We start from the raw sequence: 25077 nt of genomic DNA, 5'->3' as shown, positions 1-25077 counted from the left end.
AAACAAAAAACTAATATGTTTTACGACAAATATTGTTACTAAGCATATTTCTCTTCTATTGTAATTTCAGAACTTATAAATACTTAATTTCTCATTAGTTTTTTTAAGGGTTAACGAAAATCGAATTGTTTTGGAAGGTTTGGGAAGACGTTTATTTTGTGGGCTTATTAATAAAATTACGTTTTCCTCCTCAAACGAAATCTCATAGTTTCTGTATTTAAAGGAGCTAAATCTCTAATATTTGAGACCTAGAAATTGACACAAATTGGTCGCAACGCATATAATAATGTAATATGAATGTATATAAACTGATTTACATTCAATCGTTTCTGTTTTTCCCCTAATTTTAAATCAATTATGTTCGGCGAAATACACTAGAGGTCATAATCGAGTGGCAATCTCTAGCGTCTGGTTATTCCAGTCTACACGGATAGTATTTATTGCGCATGCTCTCCAGATAAGAATATGCCGTCACCGTTTGACACCGTGGAATGTGTCTAATCCCGTTTTTCGAGTCCCTTGTTACAAACGGCACTGAAACGTATTATGGTACACGATTCGTGTACCAATGATAAGATGTTTGTTTTGTCTTAAATGCTGTCTTAAAATTCGCTAGCGCGTAGGGGTCATTAGCAGTGGAAGGAAATCGGAGGACCCGGAGAAAACCCACGAGGTTGGACAGGCGACACTACTCCTTGTCACGCACAACCGGAGAATCGAAACCATGCCAGTTGGCTCAATGACAGACTTTATGATAAAACGCACACGCGCTAAATATTCGATCATCTAACGACCATGCTATCCAGATAAAAATATGACGTCACCATTTGATACCGTGGAATATGTCTAGCCTCATTCTTCGAGTCCTTTGTTACAAATAGAGCTGAAACGCATTATGGTACATGATTCGTAAAATGTTTATTTTGTCTTAAATATTGTCTTAACAATTCTCTAGCGCATAGGGGTCTTTAAAAGTGGGGGAAAACTGGAGGACCCAGCGAAAACCCACGAGGTTGGACAGGCAACCCTACTCCTTGTCACGTACAACCGGGCAATCGAAACCACGCCAGTTGACTTAATGACAGACCTTATGATACAACGCGCACGCGCTAACCATTCGGCCATCTACACCCAACCCCCACCGGGATTTGGAAGATTGGAAGAGATTTTTATGTAATGATATTCCATTATACTTTCCGAAAGTACTGTCGATTTGGTATGGTTTGCATTAAGTGCCAAAAATCAATACTTGTCAGAAAAAAAAAATCTATATTTAAAGGATGTTACTTGGCACATGTATATTGTATCGATATGTGTTTTTAGAGCAGTCAAATCGGAAGCCAAATCTTTGTGGGTTTTTTGGAAAATTAGCTGTGAAAGTCAGTCGGCATTGTAAAATAGCTTAAATCCCTGTATTTCAAAAGATAACCATGCATAGATGTCTTCTGTGAAATATTTTGAAATTTGGGGGTAATGGTGCTTGTAAACGTGGCCATCGCCGAGTTGCTTGTCGGGCCCTGTCCCGGCTCAAAAGGTAACCAAGCATAGAGGTCTTCCGTAAAATATTTTGAAATTCGGAGGCAAAGTTGCTTGTAGACGTGGCCATTGCGGAGTTGCTTGCCGGGCCCTGTTGCGTTTCTCTCTCTCTCTCTCTCTCTCTCTCTCTCGCTGTCTCTCTCTCTCTCTCTCTCTGATCTTATTCCAATCATATCCTATCCACTTGATACTGTATTCATTACACTAATTGATTTGATCTTCTCGTAACGTCAAGAACCATTAGCAATTTATGAGTTCAAGTCGCAGAGAATTAACTTGCATCGCAGTCAAATTATACACAACTGATACGACCTTTCATTTAGGTTTACTCGTTCGATCAAACTCATCCGGTATAAGACATCCTCGTCTTTTATGACTAGAGCGGTTTGTAGACGGCAAATTAGATATCTTGGCACTACCAACCCTTGGATCAAACATTTGCCAAAAGCCACGGTATTTCGAGTATGCCTTTGGGAATATAGAGACTTATTCCATTTTCTAAATAAATCTAAAATTTTCCTTTAGAATGTTAAACTCTAGTATCCAATTCAAATTTATCTCCAGTGTGGACTGGACCTGTTCTTGAGCTAACTGTTAGCCCATGCACAAACATCCACACCAGTCACGAATTGTACCTTGGATTAGAGATACCCTTCCTACGTTTTTAATGTGCCTCCCCCAATCTTCCAACTCTCTCCACAAATTTTCTCCTTATCATCTCGACAATTTTGATATTGTAAGCACCCCCCCCCCCCTCCCCAACACCACCACCTCCAGCCTATGAATTCTATTAAACTGAAAGGATCCCGAGAACAGTCGGCAATTAGTTTAGATAAAAGGTTTTCTCTCTTAGTACAAAGCTAATTGAATGAGATAAAACGTTTAAGCACTTAATCTTTGTTTCATTTCCTATGGTTAGATTGACGGGTGGTTTGTAAAGCCCATGTATTCGTTATATCAGACAGTTATTCATAAATTCACTACTTGTAAGACAACATCAATCATAACATGAATATAAACGTGCGGTTTAATGTTTAATCAATGTGAATAATATTGGAGAGGTACGGACGCTGCTGAGTGAATAATATTGGAGAGGTACGGACGTTGCAGTGTGAATAATATTAGAGAGATGCTGGCCTTTGGAATAGTTGTTAGATTTAAAAAAAACCTGACTGGATTAGAATATATAAATTTGGCTATTCTGACTGAAATTAGATTTGACTATTCTGACTGAAATTAGATTTGACTATTCTGACTGAAAGTAGATTACACAAGGTTGACTATTATGACTGAAATGTGATTACACACAGTTGACTATTCTAATGAAATGAATTTGACTGTTCTGACTGAAATAAATTTGACTATTCTGACTGAAATTGATTTGATTATTCTGACTAAATCCCCGGTTGTACGTGGCAAGGAGTAGGGTCGCCTGTCCAACCTCGTGGGTTTTCTCCGGGTCCTCCGGTTTCCTCCCACTGCTAAAGCGAATTATTGAAATAAAATTAAACCATATGTTAGTCCCGAAATGACCTAGTTTGTGTCGAGTGGATGTTAAACCCTCTCTCTCTCTCTCTCTCTCTCTCTCTCTCTCTCTATCTCTCTCTCTCTCTCTATTCTGACTAAAATTGATTTGACTATTCTAACTGAAATAGATTTTACTATTCAAACTAAAATATACTTGACTATTCTGACTGAAATTAATTTGAGGATGATGGGCGTACACTATTTAGTGTGCTATAATGGAATTGTTGCTCGGTCAAAGGCGTTTCCTTGTACTTTTCATCGAAGTCCAATTGTCATGGATTATTTTACGTGCACACCAACGTGTACCTCGGACAAGCGGGAACTGCGCTTTACACACCGAGCCACAGCGGCCCCCAGTCGCGTCAAACGATTGGGGTTTAGCGACAATTTCAAAACATCCAATGCCTTCTATCCCTGGACAAATCTTGACAAAGCTTTTTTTTTTAGATATGTGTACAGATACTAAAGAGGTGGACAAGAGTCTTCGGTTTGAAGTATTGTCTCTCGGGAAGAGAGCAGCGATGTGTCGTTTATTTTTATTATTTTATAACTTCTTCTCGTGGGAAACCGTTTACACTAATGAAAAACAGAAAACTAATATGTTTTACGACAAATATTGTTACTAAGCATATTTCTCTTCTATTGTAATTTCAAAACTTATAAATACTTAATTTCTCATCAGTTGTTTCAAGTGTTTTGGAAAATCGAATTGTTTTGTGATTCTATAAAAAAAACTAAAACATAAAAAATTGCCTTGATCTTATAGATTTTGTCAGTCAAGATTCTTAGAATTCGCCTTATCCTTTGACGCAAAAAATCGTAATCATTTCATATCATTAATTTACAATTCAAATAACAATCAGAGAGGTGAACGATCAACTGAAATTTGATATAGGCCAGACCAATTTGATTTTGGTTCTTCGAGAACACCTGTTAAAATTTTGTTTCTTATTTCTTCAGGAAACCGACTAATTGAAAAACCTAAAGTACTTGGTTGCATTTTTCAAAAGCTTTTAGTTCCAATTTTTTAAGTGTTGAACTTTTAAACAAATCATTCAAATGCCTATTTTTATTAAACACGCATTATGTAAGAGCTTTAGGCCTGAAATGTTATATAAACTACTAATTAGACATTTTATTATCATGTCAAGACCATAATCAACTCGCGATGCCATCGTTAGCCTGTGATCTTTAGTGGATTTGAATACATTTTGTGATGGGTATATCCATTTAACGTAAAATGGGTAATGGAGACTTTGTTTAGTGTAGCAATTTGAATGAAATTTTCATCATATTCTCTTTCCATTCTCTTGTATTTGACTATTATAGCGAGAACTGTCAGCTCTTTATCTAATCTTACCTAATTCCCCATCAATCAAGAGCCCCAAAGAACAGAAAATTAAAATTGGTTTGGCCTTAGCTGATGGATTTTTGCCATCTTAGATAATTAATAATTGAAAAACGTTTTATATAGTATTGCTGTTGTATATGAACTAATCTATAAAAGCAGATAATACGCTGATGAAAAAAAAACCCCGGAAAATGAAGAACCATATTGATTGACAGACCGGGAGTAATTTGTCTAGTTCTTATTGGAAATCAAAATTTGTTATTAAGTTTTTACGTGGCTTTAATAATTAAATGTTAAAGTGGTAAGATCTCCAGGGAAGTAAATATAAGAAAGAAATTAAATGTGGGAAGCGATGTAACCGTGGTTACCGATGTATGTGTCGTGGATTCGGTCACACGCGTGTATGTGACTAAGAGTCAGATCGCCTACCAAACTTCTGGATTCGAAATCTTCCACCCACTGCTAAATAACTCTAGTCGGGGAAGCTAATTATGACATTATATGACAGTACCGGAATAATTTCCCAACTTGAGTAGGATGGAGCCCCCCCTCTCTCCCTCTCTCTCTCTCATTGTAATAAATGGAATATATAAAAAGGAACGATTATTTGTTTAGAATGTGACTTATTACTTGTTTCCGTCTAGAATTGTTATTATTGTTAATCTATTAATTATTATTCCTTTCATTATAAGCTATACAAGCCACAACACAATTATTGTCATTCTGAATGACATGTCATCACGACCCAGGGCCATATGCCATGTAATATACAGAACATTAAAGATACGCAACAGTTTAATTCAACTATTAAGGTTATTATTTACATGTAAAAATACAGCTTAATTAATGATGACGTTATTAATTACCTGAAATGCGGCATAAATACAGTGATGTTCAAATATCTGATTATACCAACTGTTAATTAAGCTAAGTCCCGAAATGACCTGGTCTGTGGCGAGAAATCGTTTATTATCGTTAATATTGTAATGAGTTTAATCCGAAAACCGCGCGAATGTCGATTTTTTCTAGAGAAACGTCGCAATTCTCGGAAGCTCGGAGAATGAAAGTCGGATATGCGTGTTTTCGGTCACTAAACTTGAAAATATGATAACGAAAGCATTTTTGGTGAATTCAGTGGTTGCTAAAACATAGATTTCGACCCTTAGATCATTTTTCTATCGTATCGTAAAGCTGTAATATAGCCAAACTTCCATATTTCAGAGGCGGCAATTTTGAATCCAAAATGGCAGCCGAAAATGAGGTCAGATCGCGTGTGTCCCGTTTTTATTCAAAAACTACCTATATGCCAATTTTCATGCTTTTGTCAAAGAGTGAACGATTCTATGAAATATCGACCTAAGCGACTGGACTATAAGGCCTACTCTTATATAAAATTACAACTGCCAAGGGTTCTTTTACGTGCACCCCAATGTTTACACGGGACCTCGGTTTTTCGTCCCATTCCAACGACTATTGCGTTGTCCCTTGCCAGGCCCTATATCCTGCACTACTGTCAAGGGGGAACCACGCTGGAACTTTCTCGACCAACAACGGGGCCTCCAGGTTAGGGAGTCAACGTGCTACTCACTGAGTCACCGTGGCCTCTCCTAGATATAAATAAATTGATCTACATTATACAGAACGATGGTCAACTTTTATTATTATAGTTTGTGTGTCTTGTCCGCAGGTTTGTCTTATCGGTTTTGTATGCGTGTCAAGAACTCTGTAGCCAAATCCCCGCTTGTACGTGACAAGGAGTAGAGTTTTCTCCAGGTCTCTCGGGTTCCCCCTACTGCTGCAAAACCCCTACACACAAGCGAATTATTGAAATAAAAATGAACCATATTTTAGTTGGTGTCGCTTGGACGTTAAACCCCATTTCTCTCTGTAGCCAAATATATAAATTAAAAATTCGCTTTTGATATGGGGGATGGGTGGCTGGATGGTTATCGTTCGCGCGCTGTATCATAAAGTCTGTCATTGAGTCGACTGGCGTGGTTTCGAATCCCCGGTTGTACGTGACAAGGAGTAGGGTCGCCTGCCCAACCTCTTGGGTTTTCTCCGGGTCCTCCGGTTTCCTCCCACTGCTAAAGACCCCTATGCGCTAGCGAATTATTGAAATAAAATGAAACTATATGTTAGTCCCGAAATGACCTAGTTTGTGTCGAGCGGACGTTAAACCCCATTTCTCTGTCTCTGTCTCTCTCTCATTTTGATATACATCCAATTATAAGCTAGCTGTCTTATCTTTCTCGACATCAGCCATATACATCAGCCATACAGACATACGTAGAATAATAGATTACCATGACGACAGGTTATAGAAAAATATCAGGTAAAATACAACACAGCGTTTTTTAAGTATATAATACATTATTTTACAATTTATTTCTATCAGCTGAACCTAAAGATGGTAAATAGAGAGAGATAAATGGGGTTTAACGTCCACTCGACACAAACTAGATCATTTCGGGACTAACATATGGTTCAGATTTATTTCCATAATTCGCTTGCGCGTAGGGGTCTTTAGCAGTGGGAGGAAACCGGGGGACCGGGGAAAAAACCCACGAGGTTGGACAGGCGACATACTCCTCGTCACGTACAACCGGGGAATCTTAGGCAGCTTGAATTTAATAATTATTAGTAGGCGGAAGCGACGAAATCCGGACAGATTTCCCTCATAGCGCATTCCCTCATCACCTGAACGTAAAGATGGCGGATGTTAAATCAAATGGGGTTTTATGACCCATTTTTGAGCACCAGCCCGCTAATGAAGACGGTGTCACGTGGACACTTTGGGGTGCACATAAAATAGCCCTCGGCAGTTTGAATTCGATAAAAACCAGGCGTGGCTAAGTGGGTAAGACGCTGGCTCGCTAGCCTGGAGGTCGGTTGTTCGATCCCTGCATTGGCCTAGAAAGTTCACCCAGATTTTCCGACGTGGTTCCCCCTTGTCAGTGATGCAGGACGGAGGGCCTGACAAGGACAACTGTCTAGTCATTCGGATGAGACGAAAAGCCGAGGTCCTGTGTACACATTGGCGTGCACGTAAAAGATCCTATTGACAGTTGGAATTCGATAGAAGAGTAAGCGATAGTGCCGCTGTCCGGGCAAAATTTCCCTCATAGCACACTGTATGGCGTATGTCCGTCTTCATTAGCCCAGTTCGGAGTAAAACAGTAGGACGTTAAACCCCATTTCATTTCATTTCATTTCATAAAAACTAAACGGAAGTGACGACATCCGGGCGAAATTGAATGCTGTATACCAGTATCCATTAGTCACGTTGGTGCAGACAGGTAGAATGTTAATACGTTGATTGATATACCCTGGTGATCAGATCTAAACAGGAAGAAATCATTATATATGCATTTTATTCAGATTAGAAACGACGGTCTCGTTGTCTTCTACATTAATGCTAAAGATAATTGTATCAAGGGTGTAATAATAAGTAAAGTGCTAAATCCACCCAGCCATGTACACAGTACAGTGAGTTCAAAGTCTAATTCCCGAAGTATTCTCCAATCACAGGGTGGTCCAATGGCCGAATGGTTAGCGGTTGCGCGTTGCATCATAAAATCTGTCATTGAGTCAACTGGCGTGGTTTCGATTCCCCGGTTGTTCGTGACAAGGAGTAGGGTCAAGTGTCCAACCTCGTGGGTTTTCTTCGTGTCCTCTGGTTTCATCCCACTACTAAAGACCCCTACGAGCACACGAATTATTGAAAAAAAAACTGATCCGTGTGTTAGTCTCGAAATTACCTAGTTTGTGTTGAAAGGACGTTAAACCCCATTCTCTCTCTCTCCCTCTCTAATCACAGGACCGCCTTGCATCAACAATGAAAAGGGGGCATAGTCTGTCCTTTATACTCACACAAGTGTTATTTGTGGTAGCTATAGATAGATTTATTTGATACAAACATATACATAATAAATTACATGTTTTGTTTTTAGAACTGATTTGGGGGTCCCTGTCTCCAGCCCAGTCAGTCCCTCTTTAATCAATAAGATGCAAACTTGCGTGTTTTTACTAGAACAATAATAACGAGAGAGAGAGAGAGAGAGAGAGCGATTACCAAGGGGGTAGCCGGAGTGTCGAACCGTATATTGTTGTTTGACCTTGGAAACGAATGCCATTACTACACGACTCGAGGGTATAGTAGATAGTATTAAATACTGCAGTCAATACCCATTAGTGACAGCTCATCACTACATTACAAATGTCAAAGATACACGTGAGAATAGCAGACGAATCATAACACGACTCCAGAAACAGTCGAATAATCCTTATAATGTCAGAACAGTTGAAAGTATCCACTAACTTCACTTCAAACCGCCATGTTTTTTCTTTATTTAAAACCGAAGCCAACGATGTCTTAATGTCTTGTGAGAAAATGGCAGGCGCATGAAGACATAATTGGCTGATTAGTGAATTTAAAGGGACATCAAGAGCGACGAACAATAAAAATGAAATGGGGTTTAGCGTCCTATTTTTTCCGCACCAATCGGGATAATGAAGACGGGCATGTGTCATGCAGTCTACGTGCTATGAAGGAAATTTTTCACGGAGAGTGGCGTTCAATCTACTCTTCCAGGTTGTCTATGTTCGATCCCCGTGTTGTCCTAGATGGTATCTCGGACTGATCCAGCGTGGTTTCTCTTTGTCAGTGTTGCAGGGAGGCGGTCAAAGTAGGTCGTGGCGCCGCTGTTTGTGCAAAATTTCCATCATGGCATACTGCATGGCGGCGTATATGCCCGTCTTCGTCATCCCGACTGGTGCAGAAAAGCAGGATGGATGCTCGAGTGGCCTAAAGCGTGCACTTTAGTTCATAAGGCCTGTCATTGAGTCAAGGGGCGTGATTTTTATTCCAGGGGTGGGGGTCCGAGACTGAACCATAAACCTCGTGGTTAATGGGTATTAGTGCTATGCGCGAACTTGACAAGAAATAGGGTCGCCTGTCTATAGGCTCGTGGGTTTTCCCTGGATCCTCCTGCACGTTAAAGACCCCTTGACAGCTGGAATACAAAAACAAGACTAGATCGTAACGCCGCTACGCGTGCAAAATGTCCGTCGCATGTCCGCCCTGTCTTCATTTTCCCGGTTCGAGTAGAACAGTAGGACATTAAACACCTATTTTCTTTCATTTCCCCCCATGCACTGCTAAAGACACCTACGCGCCACTTTCGATTGATTCCCCAGTTGTACGTAACAAGGAGTAGGGTCGCCTGTCCAACCTCGTAGCGAATTATTGAAATAAAATTGAATCATGTGTTAGTCCCGAAATGGCCTAATTTGTGTCGAGTGTACGTTAAACCCCATTTCTCTCTCTCCCTCTCTCTCTCTCTCCCTCTCTCTCTCTCTCCCTCTCTCTCTCTCTCTCTCTCTCTCTCTCTCTCTCTCTCTCCCTCCCTCTCTCTCTCTCCCTCTCCCTCCCTCTCTCTCTCTCCCTCCCCCTCTCTCTCTCTCTCTCTCTCTCCCCCTCTCTCTCTCCCCCTCTCTCTGCTTCCCCTCTCTCTCTCTCTCTCTCTCTCTCTCTCTCTCTCTCTCTCCTACGCGCCACACCTTTAAATATTCTTTCTCTAGTCGACATTTACCCGGCTTTTTATTCTACGTTTTAATGTCTTAAATCCTTAAGATAAAAGTCTACACAATCATCGAGTCTATGTTAAAGAGGCAATCTATTATATTCCCTAAAATTTGGAAATAGAAACCGAGTTGGCAGATATGCCAAATCGCTCGCATTAAACGCAGAATCACTGTTCAGTTAAATTACGTTAAATCGGAAATGACACTATTTTTTCATCGACCGATAAAGATTTCCGAGTGTAGTGCGACTTGGAATTTGAAAATGAGAAGGCAGAAAGGCCACTGTATGGGCAAAATTCTCCCGCCTCGCTTACATTAGACGCATCTCGCTCGCATTACACGCATAACCACTGTTTAATTAAACCACGTTAAATCCAAATGCTTCGGCAGAAAAGCCACTGTATGGACAAAAATTCTCTCGCATTAACCGCGTCACCTCATTTCAGTCAAATAACGTCAAATTCAAAGTGACATGTTTATTCATCGACCGGGAAAATCTTTCATCATTATGGAGAAAAGCCACTGCATGGGCACAATTATCTCGCGTTAAAGGACAATATTGGTGCCAGTCATTGTCACATATGTGATAGAGCTGGTTAAACAAATTCCAAATATAATTTTTACACAGAGATCATTCCTACGATAGCTGAGTAATACAGTTTTCCAGAATCGGAAGTGACGAACGCCAAAGGAAACCACGAGTCATCTCTTTATATAACTGACTGATGTGACGAGTGATAACGGATACACGGGCGAATTTCTGCTCACTAATAATTCATTCGAAGACCAAAAGTTGTTGTATGAGATTGTGATAGGATATCTGACAATTCATAAAAAGAATTGACTGCCACTAGATAAGTGAACACGAAAGAAAAACAGAAAATGTCTGTGCATTACCATGTTTTTATAAGATATAGAATGAATATAAACAAGGGAATGTACGGACTATTTCTATTTTTCTCGTTTTCTCTTATCTAATGACATTCAATTACTTTATTGAATTGTCAGTTATCCTCTTACAGTCCCATATATCAACTTTGGGTCTTCGAAGGAATTATTAGTGAGCAGAAATTTGGCCGTATATCCGTTATCACTCGTCACATCAGTCAGTTATATAGAGAGATACTCGTGTTTTCCTTTGGCGTTCGTCACTTCCGACTCAGGAAACCTGTATTACTCAGCTATCGTAGCAATGATCTCTGTGTTAAAATTATATTTGGAATGTGTTTAACCAGCTCTATCACATATGTGATAATGACTGGCACCAATATTGTCCTTTAAATGCGTTACCACATTTCAATCAAATAACGTCAAATGCACAATGACACGTTTTTTCATCGACCGAGTGAATCGTTCATCATTATGGAGAAGGCGTTTAGCGATCATTATTCCTTTAATCATCATTAATCGTTGCGTTTCTTCACTTTCCCTAGAAACCTAATTTTATTAACGATAACGATTGGTTCTTACTTCAATTGGCTCATTGATAATTCTAACCTGGTTCACCCGCGTGATTTCCTTGACAACTGGATTCAGACAAATCCACTAATTATTCAGACTATGCTTTGCGTTAACGGGTGACTTCTTGATAGTACGCCATGCTTTGCCATAAAAATTTAATGGGATTTAAAGCCCTGCTGCACTAAATGAAATGAAATGGGGTTTAACATCCTACTGTTCTTCTCCAACTGGGCTAATGAAGATGGACAGGCGCCATACAGTGTGCTATGGAAGGAAATTTTTCCGGGCGGCGGCACGATGGCCTACTCTTATATCGAATTCCAACTGCCAAGGGATGTTTTACGTGCACGCCCTGACAATGGGAAAACACATCGGAAAATCCAATGAACTTTCTCGGCCAATGCAGGGATCGAACACGCGACCTCCAGCGAGCCAGCGTCTTACCCACCGTGGGCCCCGTGCTGCAGCAAACAGGCTAATGAAGATGTATATGGCCATGTGCTGTAAGGGACATTTTGCCCGGGCAGCTACATTTCCGCCTGCTCACCGAATTTCATCTGTCATGGATTCTTTTACGTGCACACCGACGTGCACACATAACCTCTGTTTTTCATCCTATCTACCCTGCAACACTGACAAGAGGAAGCCACGCTGAATCCCGTAGGACTTTTATTCGTTAGTTAGTTAGCGCCACCGTAGCTCCTGCAGTACCAAAACCACAGAAAAAACAAAACAAGAAATTAATTCTGAACATTTGAAGCGAAACTATTACTAGTAAGGCTACTATGAATATAAAATACCCAAAAAATGCCCCGAAGGTATAATTGAACTTTTGTTTATCAAACAATGGTACAATGTAAAACATTTTAAGTTTGTTTTTTATTTAGAAAGAATATGATGATCGCCATCATTAAATACTGTCCCCGCCCCATAGGTGTATTGCAAAGAGAGTCACGAATGGTGGTTGAGCCGCATGGCGCTGTTCTGTCGATTAAAATATCTCGGGTTCTTATCCTGGCGCGAGCCAGGAAAAACCTTCAAGCCCGGATTTCACTTTTCAGGAGTAACGCCTTTTCGGCAGACACGGGAAGTGTGTCTGGCAGAATATATCTGTCGTCAAAAAGGTGAAATGCTTTATTATTTCCATGAGTGTAACCTCGTGGATTAGCATTAAGATATAAGGTCTCTCCTTCTACTAAAGATGTACACTGCATTAGTCCTGCATTAGTCCTGAGGGGGAACACGGTGGCTCAGTGAGTAAGACGTTGGCTGGTAATTCCGGCGTGGTTCTGTTAGTGGTGTAGGGCGGAGTGCCTGGCAAGACACAACGTATAATAAACTATAACACATACTTATGGAAGAACAATTACTGATTTATTTGGGCGACGTTTCGAAGAGTATTCTCTCAACGTTTTCAAGCTTTACTGATTTATTTGGGCGACGTTTCGAAGAGTATTCTCTCAACGTTTTCAAGCTTGAAAACGTTGAGAGAATACTCTTCGAAACGTCGCCCAAATAAATCAGTAATTGTTCTTCCATAAGTATGTGTTATAGTTTATTGCTCTATCCAGTTACTAAATGCCTCTAAAAGATCACACAACGTATAGTTGTTCGGATGGGACGAAAAAAGAGGTCCCGTGTAGATATTGGCTAGCACGTAAAATAATCCTGGATAGTTTGAATTTAATGAAGAGCAGCTGTAAACATTGTTATCCAAACAAAATCCTCCCACCCATTGCACAAGTAACTATAGAAACGAATAATACCAAATTGTTGCTTTGACGAGACAAAAACCCAATTCCAAATCCGACCCAAAATAAAACAATCCCGAGCCAAACTAAAACAAACCCGACCCAAACACCCTTAAACTTACAAGGTATTATGGACGCACGGCATAATAAACTTAACGCTGTCTGTCTACAACTAGCTCCGCTTGAGAACAGGGCCCTGTTTCTCGAAATTTTAACTAAAGATAAAATCCAATTTTAGTAGATACCTAAATTTTGATTGGCTAAGCACTAAAATCAATCTAATATTATCCAATCAAATTACTAAAATTTGGATTTTATCTTAGCTAAAATTTCGTGAAATAAGCCCCAGATACTAAGCTAGTTGACCGACATTTTAAGTCCGACATCGACGTATTTAGTCGAAAACACTAAGAATATTTTGCGAATTTTGAGAAGTATATATTCTGCTTTCATTAAAATTGGACAGGTTTAATTAATTTTTTGTGAATTACAGATGTGAACCGGAAAAATGACCGCATTACAAAACAATATATTAATTGTTGGATATGGCGGCCATTTAGGGCAGAGATCTGTTCGCGAAGTAGAGTAAATAGGTCTCTGTCTCCATGGGATACATGGTTTAAAAAGATTTTTGTTCTGTCTGATTGGGGGGACAACGTGGCTAAGTGGGTAAGACGCTGGCTCGCTAGCCTGGAGGTCGGGTGTTCAATCCCTGCATTGGCCGAGAGAGTTCATCCAGATTTTCCGGCGTGGTTCCCCCTTGTCAGTGATGCAGGACGGAGGGCCTGACAAGGACAGCTGTCTAGTCCTTCGGATGAGACGAAAAACCGAGGTCCAGTGTATACATTGGAATGCACGTAAAAGATCCCTTGGCAGTTGGAATTAGATATAAGAGTAGGCGGTAGTGCCGCTGCCCGGGCAAAATTTCCCTCATAGCACACTGTATGGCGTATGCCCGTCTTCATTAGCCCAGGTTAGGAGCAGAACAGTAGGACGTTAAACCCCATTTCATTTCATTTCATTTCTGTCTGATTGGACAATAACTCGAGTTATTTATGGTGTTTGAGTCTGCGCGTTACTAGTGTTAATCAGCCATTCGGTATTGACAGTAGTAATTAGGTTAGTTCCAGAAGATATCACCATGCACAACAACTAAACAATTATATAAAAAAAAATTCGGATGTTATATACCGCACTGAAACAATTACATCACGTGGGATTAAAACGTCGACATTTTACAAAGGTCATTTCGAGACTAACAATGGTCACACGGGGATTGGTCGGCCGAATGGTTAACGCGTGTGCGTTGCATCATAAGATCTGTCATTGGGTCAAGTTGCGCCGTTTCGATTCCCCGCCTGTACGTGACAAGGAGTACGGTCACCTGTCAAACATCGTGGGTTTTCTCCAGGTCCTCCGGTTTCCTCCCACTGCTAAAGACCCCTACGCGCAAGCGAATTATTGAAATTAAATACAACCATATGTGAGTCCCGCGTGTAATGTGAGCGAAGTCAGGGAGAATTTCTTCCGTTAGTGGCTTTCCTTTGTCTGCGGTGCAGGACGGAGGGCCTAACAAGAATCTATTAGTTCCTTCATAGCGAGAGAAAAAGATGGGATTTAACGTCGACTCGATACAAACTATGTCATTTGGTTAACATGTTGTCTAACTTGTGGTTCATTTTTTTGTTAATCATTCGCTTGATTAAGCAGTGGGAGGAAACTTGATGACCCGGAGAAAACCTACGAGGTTGGACAGACGACCTTAATCACTGTCACGTACAAGCGGGGGATCGAAACCACGCCACTTGACTGAATGACAGACCTTGTGATCTAAAGCACACGCGGTAAACCATTCTTCCCCCCAACATAGCACATTGCACGGCGTGTGTCCATCTTCATTATACCGGTGGGTACAGAACACCTTGTCTATCTTCCTGGAGTCACATTTTTGCTCATGTTCCTGAAGCAACGACCCACACTGATCCGTAGTGAATATTAGCTAGGCCGCGACAATCACTGATAAGGATGATATTGATGCGACCTAATGAGCCACAAATATTAACTTTTTTCCTTCGACAAATTAAATTCTAAAACATATTTTTTATGTATTAGAAAAATAAATAAAGATGTTTGAAGTATTTGTGGGTAAAAATTATTTTCTATTTTAGTGTAAATGGGTATTTAAATGAGTAAAAGGCACCATTCTGCTCGAATCAGTAACGTTTTAGAAAATGATTATTATTGTGTTAGTTATAAGAATATAAGTTTGTTATTGTATGGATTTGTGGTTTATCCCTATTGGTGCAGAATACGATTTTAAAATGGAGTCACATTGTGTTAGAATTATAAGAATATAAGTTTGTTATTGTATAGATCTGCGGTTTATACCTTTCTCCAACTGTGGGAAATATCATTTTAAAAATGGAGTTACATTGTGTTAGAATTATAAGAATACATGTATAAGTTTGTTATTGTATGGATCTGCGATATATACCTTACTCCAACTGTGGGAAATATCATTTTAAAATGGAGTTACATTATGTTAGAATTATAAGAATGTGGATCTGGTGTTTGTCCGACTTTATACTGATTAATTAGAGCTCGTCACATCTGTTATATCTCACATGTCTGTATAATAACTATTATACTTCTATAATCATACTTTATTTGTCTATTTATATTGGTGGCTGTCGTTCATCTGTCTATTTGTGGGGTTTGGTGACCGAATGTTCAAACGAGTGCACCTTTTTCATTTAGTCAAGTGATGTGGTTTTGATTCACAACTTGCACGTGACATGGAGTTAGATCACCTGTCTAACCGCGTGGATTTTTTCTGGATCCTCTGATTCACCCTCTCCCGGCGACAGACCCCTACGCGCAAGCGAAATATTGGCGTTACCCCCCCCCCCCTCTCTCTCTCTCTCTCAGTGATGCAGGAATAACGTCTAGTCATTCAGATGGGACGATGAACCGAGGCCCCGTGCAATCGTTAGCGTGCACATTGAAGAACTTTTAACAGTTGAAATTCGATGTAGAGTAGGTGAAAACGCATGACATGGCATATGCATGGCCTTCTTCATTCCAAATAACAATGCAGAAAAGTTATAATGAAATGAATTGAAATAGGGTTTAACGTCCTACTGTTCTGCTCCTATACTGGGCTAATGAGGACGGGCATACGCCATACAGTGTGCTATGAGGGAAATGTTGCCCGGGAAGCGGCACTATGGCCTACTCTTATATCGAATTCCAACTGCCGAGGGATCTTTTACGTGCACGCCAATGTATACACGGGACCTCGGTTTTTCGTCCTATCCGAACGACTAGATAGCTGTCCTAGTCAGGCCCTCCTTTCTGCACCACTGACCAGGGGAAACCACGCCGGAAAATCCCGGTGAACTTTCTCGGCCAATTCAGGGAGCAAACACGCGACCTCCAGACTAGCGAGACAGAGTCCTACTCACTTAGCCACCATGTCTCAGTGCAGAAAAGTAAACAGTGAAACCCCATTTCATGCTTGGCATCTGAATTTTTTTTATTTATTTATTGAGAAAATTGGGAAAAAATTAATCATAGTATATTTCTGTTTATTTTCAGAATAACTCCAAGCCTAGTAATTGCAGTTTTGCCTGTTTTTGATTCCACAGAGCTGAATGAAAATTGCAATGCTGTGCCTGCGTGGGGCACCGCGTACCGAGGAGTCGGAAATCCTAGACATCAAAAAGATTTTAGAAGATTTTGCCTGGAACAATTTTAAGTCTACTCAGGGTGTATGTGCTAAAACATTTTTACGTCGACGAGATTTTATTGTCGATGTTCCTCTGAATTTCTACCACACAGAAGACGTCAACCAACAGCTGACTCCTCGTCAACTCAAGAAAGAACCTTCACGCTCAGGATATGATCACAAACATGGCGACCATACTTCAGACCTCAGAACTGAATTCCGTAATAACACGGAAACAAATCAAACGTACAAATTCAGATTTGAGCGCACGCGTAAAGCAAGTGTGACTGTTACGTTCCAGAAAGGTTTCACATTTGGTGGGAAAGCCCATTTTTCTCTTGGACTTCCCGTTGCTGGAGGAAGGTCCTCTGGCGACGTAAACATGACCTTGCAAGTCACGAAGACCGATGCCGAGAATTTTGAGGATACGTTGGTGTTGGAAACTACGAGTGATATTTCTGTAGAGAAAAAACACAGCTATATCACAGGAGTGATTTTAAAGCACAGAGATGTATCTTATGACTTCACTCTGGACACAATCATAACTATGCCTCTAAACAAAGCACCCGTCGCGATTAGGAAACGCAAAGGCGGCGAGGTCTTGTCCTCATTTTACATCGAGAATTTAAAGGATGTTTTTTTGGACTTTCCGAATGTTGAATTTATTCCGCAACGCTCCGCTGATGGCAAATCTCAAAGATACTCCGTAAAAATCAGGACTTCTGGGATCGTGGAAGGGGTGCAACTTTCTGATCAAGAGATTTTCTTAGACTCTAAAAAGATAGAGAGTGAGGACAAGTCTACATCAACCCTTGACATCGTTCCACCGACACTTGCTCGCCCAACGGACTTGGGAACACCCATCACCCCGTCAACAACCAGTAAGGACGACACCAGCGTAAAAGTCACAACTGACGACACCACGGATGCCAAAGCAGCGGACCGTTTAAAAGATCCACAAACGGCCACTGAGAGACGAACATCCTTTAAACGTTTCAATCAATTTGGAGAGAATTATACAAGTCTAACTGCCAGTTCCCCCGAAACGAAGATACTTCAGACGCCCAAAATACCCACAATTATTAAAACCTCTCCTACAACACCTCGAGTTTCTCCAGTTCCTACTGATAGCGAAGCCGCATTTCCTAAACATCGACTAAGGGAAGTGACACCCAAAAGAAGCACGCGTCCTAAGAGTCCACTTCTAATGAACAGCCCATCGTCTTTCCAAGGTACCAGTCCACAGACTCAAAGACCAAAATTATCGAAAATGACCAGTGTTTGATGATGCGCACAGGCAACCTATCGTCGTGGTTCTCTCTATAATTTCTCTTTATAACCATAGCAACACTTAACGAGGTCGTGTTTATAGTTATAGGTGGATAAATATCTTGGATTTAGGAAACTATAAAGTGTGAAATTGAATTAATCTGATACTCAATAGATCCGATATTTAATTAGTTTTGGGATTAGATTTGGTGTTGTTTCGAAAGTTTAAACAGAAGTCGATTTGTTAACTGATTTTAGTTTCATTCTTGGCTGACTGTGTGAACAGTAGAAAACACAATCGGTTACATCTCAACACTGGATTTACTTATGGACGTTACATTTTCAACGAAGACAGGTTGTCATTCCATAAACACAATCAACGTATAAATCAATCAAATCAACTTATTGATTTTTTACCGAACCTAATCTAGGAATGTTAATCCAACACATTCTAGGTTATCTTTCTTTATATTATAGACAATTTTCGCACCACAATAAAAAAGACATCGGACGGCCGATTGGCCATAAGGGCAATGGGCGATACACAGTTGGCTTGGTCAGCTGGGTAGTAACTGAGCCGATGAGCTGGATAGAACAAGATACCCCGGCTGAAAAGAAATATTTTTTCTATTTTCTCAGATAAGCAATTTGTGAATAATGGGCCGATCTAGCTGGAGAATAATGCCCGAGTCTTAATAATGGGTCGACGTAGTAGGAGAATGATGCCCGATTTGTAATAATGGGCTGACCTGGTAGGAAAGTGATGCCCGATTTGTAATAATGGGCCGACCTAGTGAGAGAATGATGCCCGGATCCGTTTTAAGATCCAGTTCGCTACTACACTAAATGCATGGAGCACTAACATTCACTAAATGAGTCCAGAATGAGCTTGTGATAAGCCTTTTTTTTACACGCACTGTAGTTTTAATCATCTCTCATCTTCCTCGGCTGTGCTCAATTGAATTTAAAACACACTTTCATATTCCTCTAGTTGGAAGGGATAAGGGTTGGGAGGGGCCTCATAAGGGGAATAACCTAGGCCTCTCTTCATCCTGCACTGACCCTAGGATGAGCTTGTTTACAACTACATTTAAAAGAAGTGCACTTCTATGTATCGATCAGCTGGTGGTTTGTTTGACACGTGGTTTTATTTTTGTTTACGCGTGTTATATTTTGTGTCACGTGATATCTTACACTTTATTTTGTGTTTTTATGGAATTTACTACAACTCGTGTTAAATATATGATATAAGTGATCCCTGTCATGTGATACATGTGTATTACCCGCGTGTTCTATCCACTTCCTACTATCACAATTTTCACCACTCGGGACTTTTCGGTTATTTACGTACGTGACTGTACAAATTTTCTATAAGGATTAAATACCTGCTATCATAATTTTTACCACTCGATGTTTATTTAATGTTTCACCATTTGGAGGTTTTCGGCAAGTTTTGCAAGTGAATATCTGTAAGGATTAAAACCCAGTTTATATAATACTTTCACCGTTCGGATATTTCCGGAAACATGGTTCTATTTAATCATTATTCAGTAATTAATTTTAATGAGATATTGTTTGTTTTTATAAAAGAAATTGATCACCATGGTAATAATTAAAGATTATACCAGTCAATGTTTTATTTATTGTTTGAAGGAAATTAAATGGACTTTGACGTCTTACGTTACCTTTCGAGGAATTTTCGCAACCACAAATATTGATCGAAACCGGGGCCGTTAACTAGCTCAGAGCAATGCGCGGACGGGAAGTGTTCTCAGGACAATCTATTTTTTATGGTCGACAATTTTTTAACAGGGGGCGGGGGAGGGGGGAGGAACTTTCGCCCCCCACCCCCTCCCTCCCTGCGCTCCACCCTAGTTACGGGCATCACTGTAAATTTTGCCCGGATAGCGGTACTACACAGTCTACTCTTATTTCTCGAATTCCAATTGTTTACATGGGTTCTCCGTTCTGCACCATTGACAAAGGGAAGCTACGCCGGAAAATCCCGAGGAACTAATAAAAATATGAGTGATGAAGGAAGTGATCTAATTAAAGGGATCGCGTGCGTGATGTCAATAATGACATCATCAGACATAAGTATATAAGTAGGCAACTCTTCAGATTTTAAGCTTGTAAGAGACGTCACTCAGGATACAGAATTCACATGTCACGTGTCTGATGTTTAAGTCTTAGTTATAGTCTGCTACACACACAAAGAATAATGGCGAAAACCAAACTCTTAAATTTAACCAGCGGCTGCCAGGCAGGATACGTCCACATTTCGCAAGAGATGGATAGAGAACAGACTAAAAACAAAAATGATTTTTTGTACAATCAGGGGCAATAATCCAGTTATGGTCTGAAATGCGCAAATATCAAAAGGGACTGAGATCTTTCGGATATAAAGATATGTTTTAAGTTTTATCAGAATCGGATAAAAATTGTAACCTCTAGAGGGTCCACAACCTTCGTATTGCAAACTTTTACACAATTTGCGTACAAAGAGCGGCCATTTTGTCGGGCAGTTTCATTTCGATTTTCCCGAAATTCGAATTCAACATTCATTATGGTGGAAAGGTGAAATATTTAAACGGTTTTAAAATCAGAAAAAAATTTTGTGACCTCTAGAGAATCCATAAGTCAAAAATGCGATTTTTCGAACAATCAGGAGCCATAATCCAGGAAGTTGCGCTCGGATATACGCGATTATCAAAAGGAACCAAGATCTCAGTGTGTAATGATGATATATTCACATGTTTTTTTTTTTAAATCGGATACAAATTGTGACCTCTACATGGACGATAAGCTAAAAACGTGATTTTCTGTACATCCAAGGGCCATAATTCAGGAAGTTACGATCCGATACGCGCGAATATCGAAAGGAACCAGGATCCTTGGGTTACAAACATGTATTTCAACTCTCATCAAGCTTGATATACCAGATGCTATACACTATTTGCGTACGAGGGGTGGCCATTTTGTCCGGCAGTTTTGGCACTATTTTCACAAAATTCAGGAAATTACTATCCGATATGCGCGAATATTGAAAGGAACCGAGATCTTTGAGTTATAACCATGCATTGCAAGTTTCAACAAAATTGGATAAAAATTGTGACCTCTATAGGGTCCACAACCTTGATATACCACATTTTTACGCTATTTGAGAACGAGGGACGGCCATTTTGTCTGTCAGTTTTGGGCCGATTTTCACGAAATTCGAACTCAACCATCCTTAGGGCGTAACGGTGATATACTAAAACAGTTTTCTAAATGGATAAAAACTTATGACCTCTATAGGATCCACAAGCTAAACACGCGATTTTTAGTACAATCAGGGCACATAATTCAGGAAGTTACGATCCGATATGCGCGAATATCGAAGGAGCTGAGGTCTTTGGGTTATAAACTTGCATTTCATGTTTCTACAAAATCGATTAAAAATTGTGACCTCTATTTGGTCCACAAGCTAAAAACGTGATTTTTCGTACAATCAGGGGCCATAATCTATGAAGTTTCGGTCCGATACATACCAATTTCGAAAGCAACCGAGATCTTTTGGAGATAAAACTATATTTCAAGTTTCGTCAAAATCGGATAAGAATTGTGACCTGTAGTATCCACAAACAATTGTGGACGGACGGATCGACGTCCGGACGGACGGGGGCGACGACAATATACGTCCACATGAAAATGTGGGCGTATAAAAACGCATGTAACGTCTTTCAGATCTTTGCCCATTGGTAAAATACGTTACAACTTAAAAACGACATATAGCGCATTTCAGATCTACTAAAATAACCAACTTCGTGGGTGTTCTTCGGGACGTCCACTTTCCTCCCATTGCTAAAGATCCCTAAGCGAAAGCGAATTATTGAATTATTGAAATAAAATTGAACCATGTTATTCCCAAAATGACCTATCTTGTGTAGAGTGTACCGTAAACAACATCTCTCTCTCTCTCTCTCTCTCTCTCTCTCTCTCTCTCTCGGTAAGATAACAACATCAGTGTTGAATTAAATTGACCAATAAGTCATGTATGCAATGTCGATAACTGTGGATGATATGAGTTTAGCGACTTGCCTCCTTGAAACTCCTCGATTGTACAACCTTGTGGGTTTTCTCCGGACCCTCCGGTTTCCTTCCACTGCTACAGACCACGACGCGCAAGTGAATTATTGAAATAAAATTTAACCATTTGTTAGTCCCGAAATAACATAGTCCCGAAATAACATGGTCCGGACCATCGTCTGTCCAAAGATGGCTGCCACCATGGACAAAATTCCTTGTAATTTGACTTTACTTTTTGCATAATACAAAATAATATTGAAATAATGCGTAATTTTTAGACTTACATAGATTCAGACAACATACGAGATAAAAAAAAAATATCTGCTCATAGAAGTAGTAACAATTTAAAACTCTTTCAAGCTTTCCTAAAATCATATGCTAAGGAAAATTAGATTCTTTCTAAATATTTTACACTTTCGTTCCATCGACACCCGCAATCTTGGAACTACTATGACCATGCCATAATAGCATGGTTCAGTTTTTGCGGACTGAATGAAATTCGGATTCCGTTAGTTCGACCAAAGTCAAGAAATCTCGACAACCGAGGATCGCCCTATTAGGGTAATGTTACCCGGGCAGCAGCGTTACGGTCTGTTCGTAATTGAATTCCAAGGGGTTTTTTTATTACGTGGTTAGTGGTTTGTTTCATTTCGTTAACTGAAAAATAATGGATGAATGGAATTATTGTCATTGTGGTAATCAGAGAAGAAATCAAAGTGGAAATAGATTGATTCGGACAACTTAACCTTCTACAGACAAGGATTATATATCAGAAGTCGCTCATTGTTACTCCGCGACAATTAGACTTCTAAACTAAAAGAAAAAAAGCCGTAATGAATGAAAGCGAGATATACGTTATATAATGATAAGCGAGGGATACGTTATATAATGATAAGCGAGGTATACGTTATATAATGATAAACGAGGGATACGTTAGATAATGATAAGCGAGGTATACATAATGATAAGCGAGGTATACGTTATATAATGATAATTGTTGATTCTTGGTACCCTGTCATTTTCTATTTGCTTCGTTTTCTCTTATCTAGTGACAATCAGTTCATTTTATGATCTTCTCACAGTCTCATATAATCACTATTCGTCTTCGAAGGAATTATCAGTGAGCTGAAATTCGATCGTGAATCTGATATCGCTCGATACTTCTGTCAGTTATACATAAGGATAGCTCATGTTCTGCATTTTATGCGTTACTTCCCGTTTCTTCAAATCTTCGTTACGTATCTATCGTACCAATGGTCTCTGTGTTAAAAGCATATTTGGAATGTGTTTAACTAGTTCTATCACATATGTGATAATGGCTGACACCAACAATTTCCTATACACCCCCCCCCCTCCCGCGACACACACACACACACACACATACCCTCACCCCCCCCCCCCCCCCACCCCCCGCATTAAAACTAACATCACTTGAAATATCTTTAGTGGTCTTTTTCCATTGATAATTATAGTGTTATCTCCCCTGAAACCGATATCGTATTTTACAGACCGTGAACAGGGACCAATTTACGAACTTCCCTATGCTATTCAAGCCCGTGAATACAGCAACTTCAAAGTAGTCTAATAAGCCTAATTTAGGCGGCTGGATAGAATTCCAATCAACCAATCAGTCGTTTACAGATCATCGTTTTTATGGTGGCTGATTGGTATCATGTCGTGATGTCGTGGTGTCGCTCTCATAAGGCGACACCCCGACAACCCGACATTTTAACCCGACACCACGACAATCCGACATCACGATATTTTTAACCCGACAATACAACATTTTCACCCGACACCACGACATTAAAAATGTCGTAATGTCGCGTAAAAATGTCGTATTGTCGGGTTAAAAATGTCAATGTCATGATATCGTGATATCGTGTTGTCGAGTTGTCGTGGTGTCCTGATGTCGGGTTGTCGTGGTGTCGGCCATATTCCTCTCAGTACTATGATTACATATACACTAATCCTGGTGTAGGTCAAGAAAGTTCCCCCTGGATCTTGCAGCGTGGTTTCTCCATGTCGGTAGTGCAGGACAAAGGGTCTGGCAAAGAACAGTGTCTAGTATTGTAGATGGGACAAAAAAAAAACCAAAACAACCCCCTGTGTACACATTGGCGTGCACATAAAAAAATCCTTCACAGTTGAAATTCGATGAAGAAATGCCACGGTCCATTGAAAATTTCCTTCATATCACTCTGCATAGGGTATGCCTATCTCCAACAGTCCGATTCGTTCGGAAAAGTAGAAAAATAAAATGAAATGAAATGGAGTTTAACGTCCAACTGTTTTGCTCCGGGAGCCTAAGTAGGTAAGATGCTGGCTCGCTAGCTTGGACGTCGCGGATTCGCCCCCGGTGTTGGCCGAGAAAGTTCATCAATATTTTCTGGCGTGGTTTCCCCTTGTCAGTGGTGGCATAGTTTAATGTGTCCGACCCATTCACATACTTTGTTGGTGGCTATTGGCATAGTTTAATGGCACGGTAAAGTGACACCATCTTGTTGCAAACTAGTCTCGACACCAACAAGGTTGAACATATTATTTTCCAACACACCATAGTGGCCCTTGGATACAAAAGTTCAAAATAAACTATATTGCTCACAATACACTATTTCAGTGTACGTACCTCATTAAATCGTACACTCGTGTGTTATCATGTAAACGAAAATTTCATTTTCATCACTTTCTTGTCTAATCGCGGTTACACCTACAGACCAAATGATAAACGTTGGGGACAGCTATTATCTCTCTATTGATCTATGTAGTACAGTAGTCGAGTCTTAGATTTTCGAGTTCCT

The 25077-nt window shown here is 40.1% G+C and overlaps 1 protein-coding gene across 1 annotated transcript in view; it reads left to right on the top strand.

Moving 5' to 3' along the window:
* The window catches only part of LOC126808906 (uncharacterized), a 51572-nt gene extending 31732 nt beyond the window's left edge, over positions 1-19840 (top strand). Inside the window, exon 2 of the mRNA XM_050533967.2 lies at positions 16810-19840. Within this exon, the coding sequence (XP_050389924.1) occupies positions 16866-18224 (1359 nt within the window). The 5' untranslated portion in view covers positions 16810-16865 and the 3' untranslated portion in view covers positions 18225-19840. The remainder of the gene's footprint in view (positions 1-16809) is intronic.
* Positions 19841-25077: the final 5237 nt, after the last annotated feature.

This window comes from Patella vulgata, chromosome 1 (assembly GCF_932274485.2).
Source record: "Patella vulgata chromosome 1, xgPatVulg1.2, whole genome shotgun sequence".
NCBI classification, from domain to species: Eukaryota; Metazoa; Mollusca; class Gastropoda; family Patellidae; genus Patella; species Patella vulgata.
This window is presented reverse-complemented; position numbering and strand designations above follow the sequence as displayed.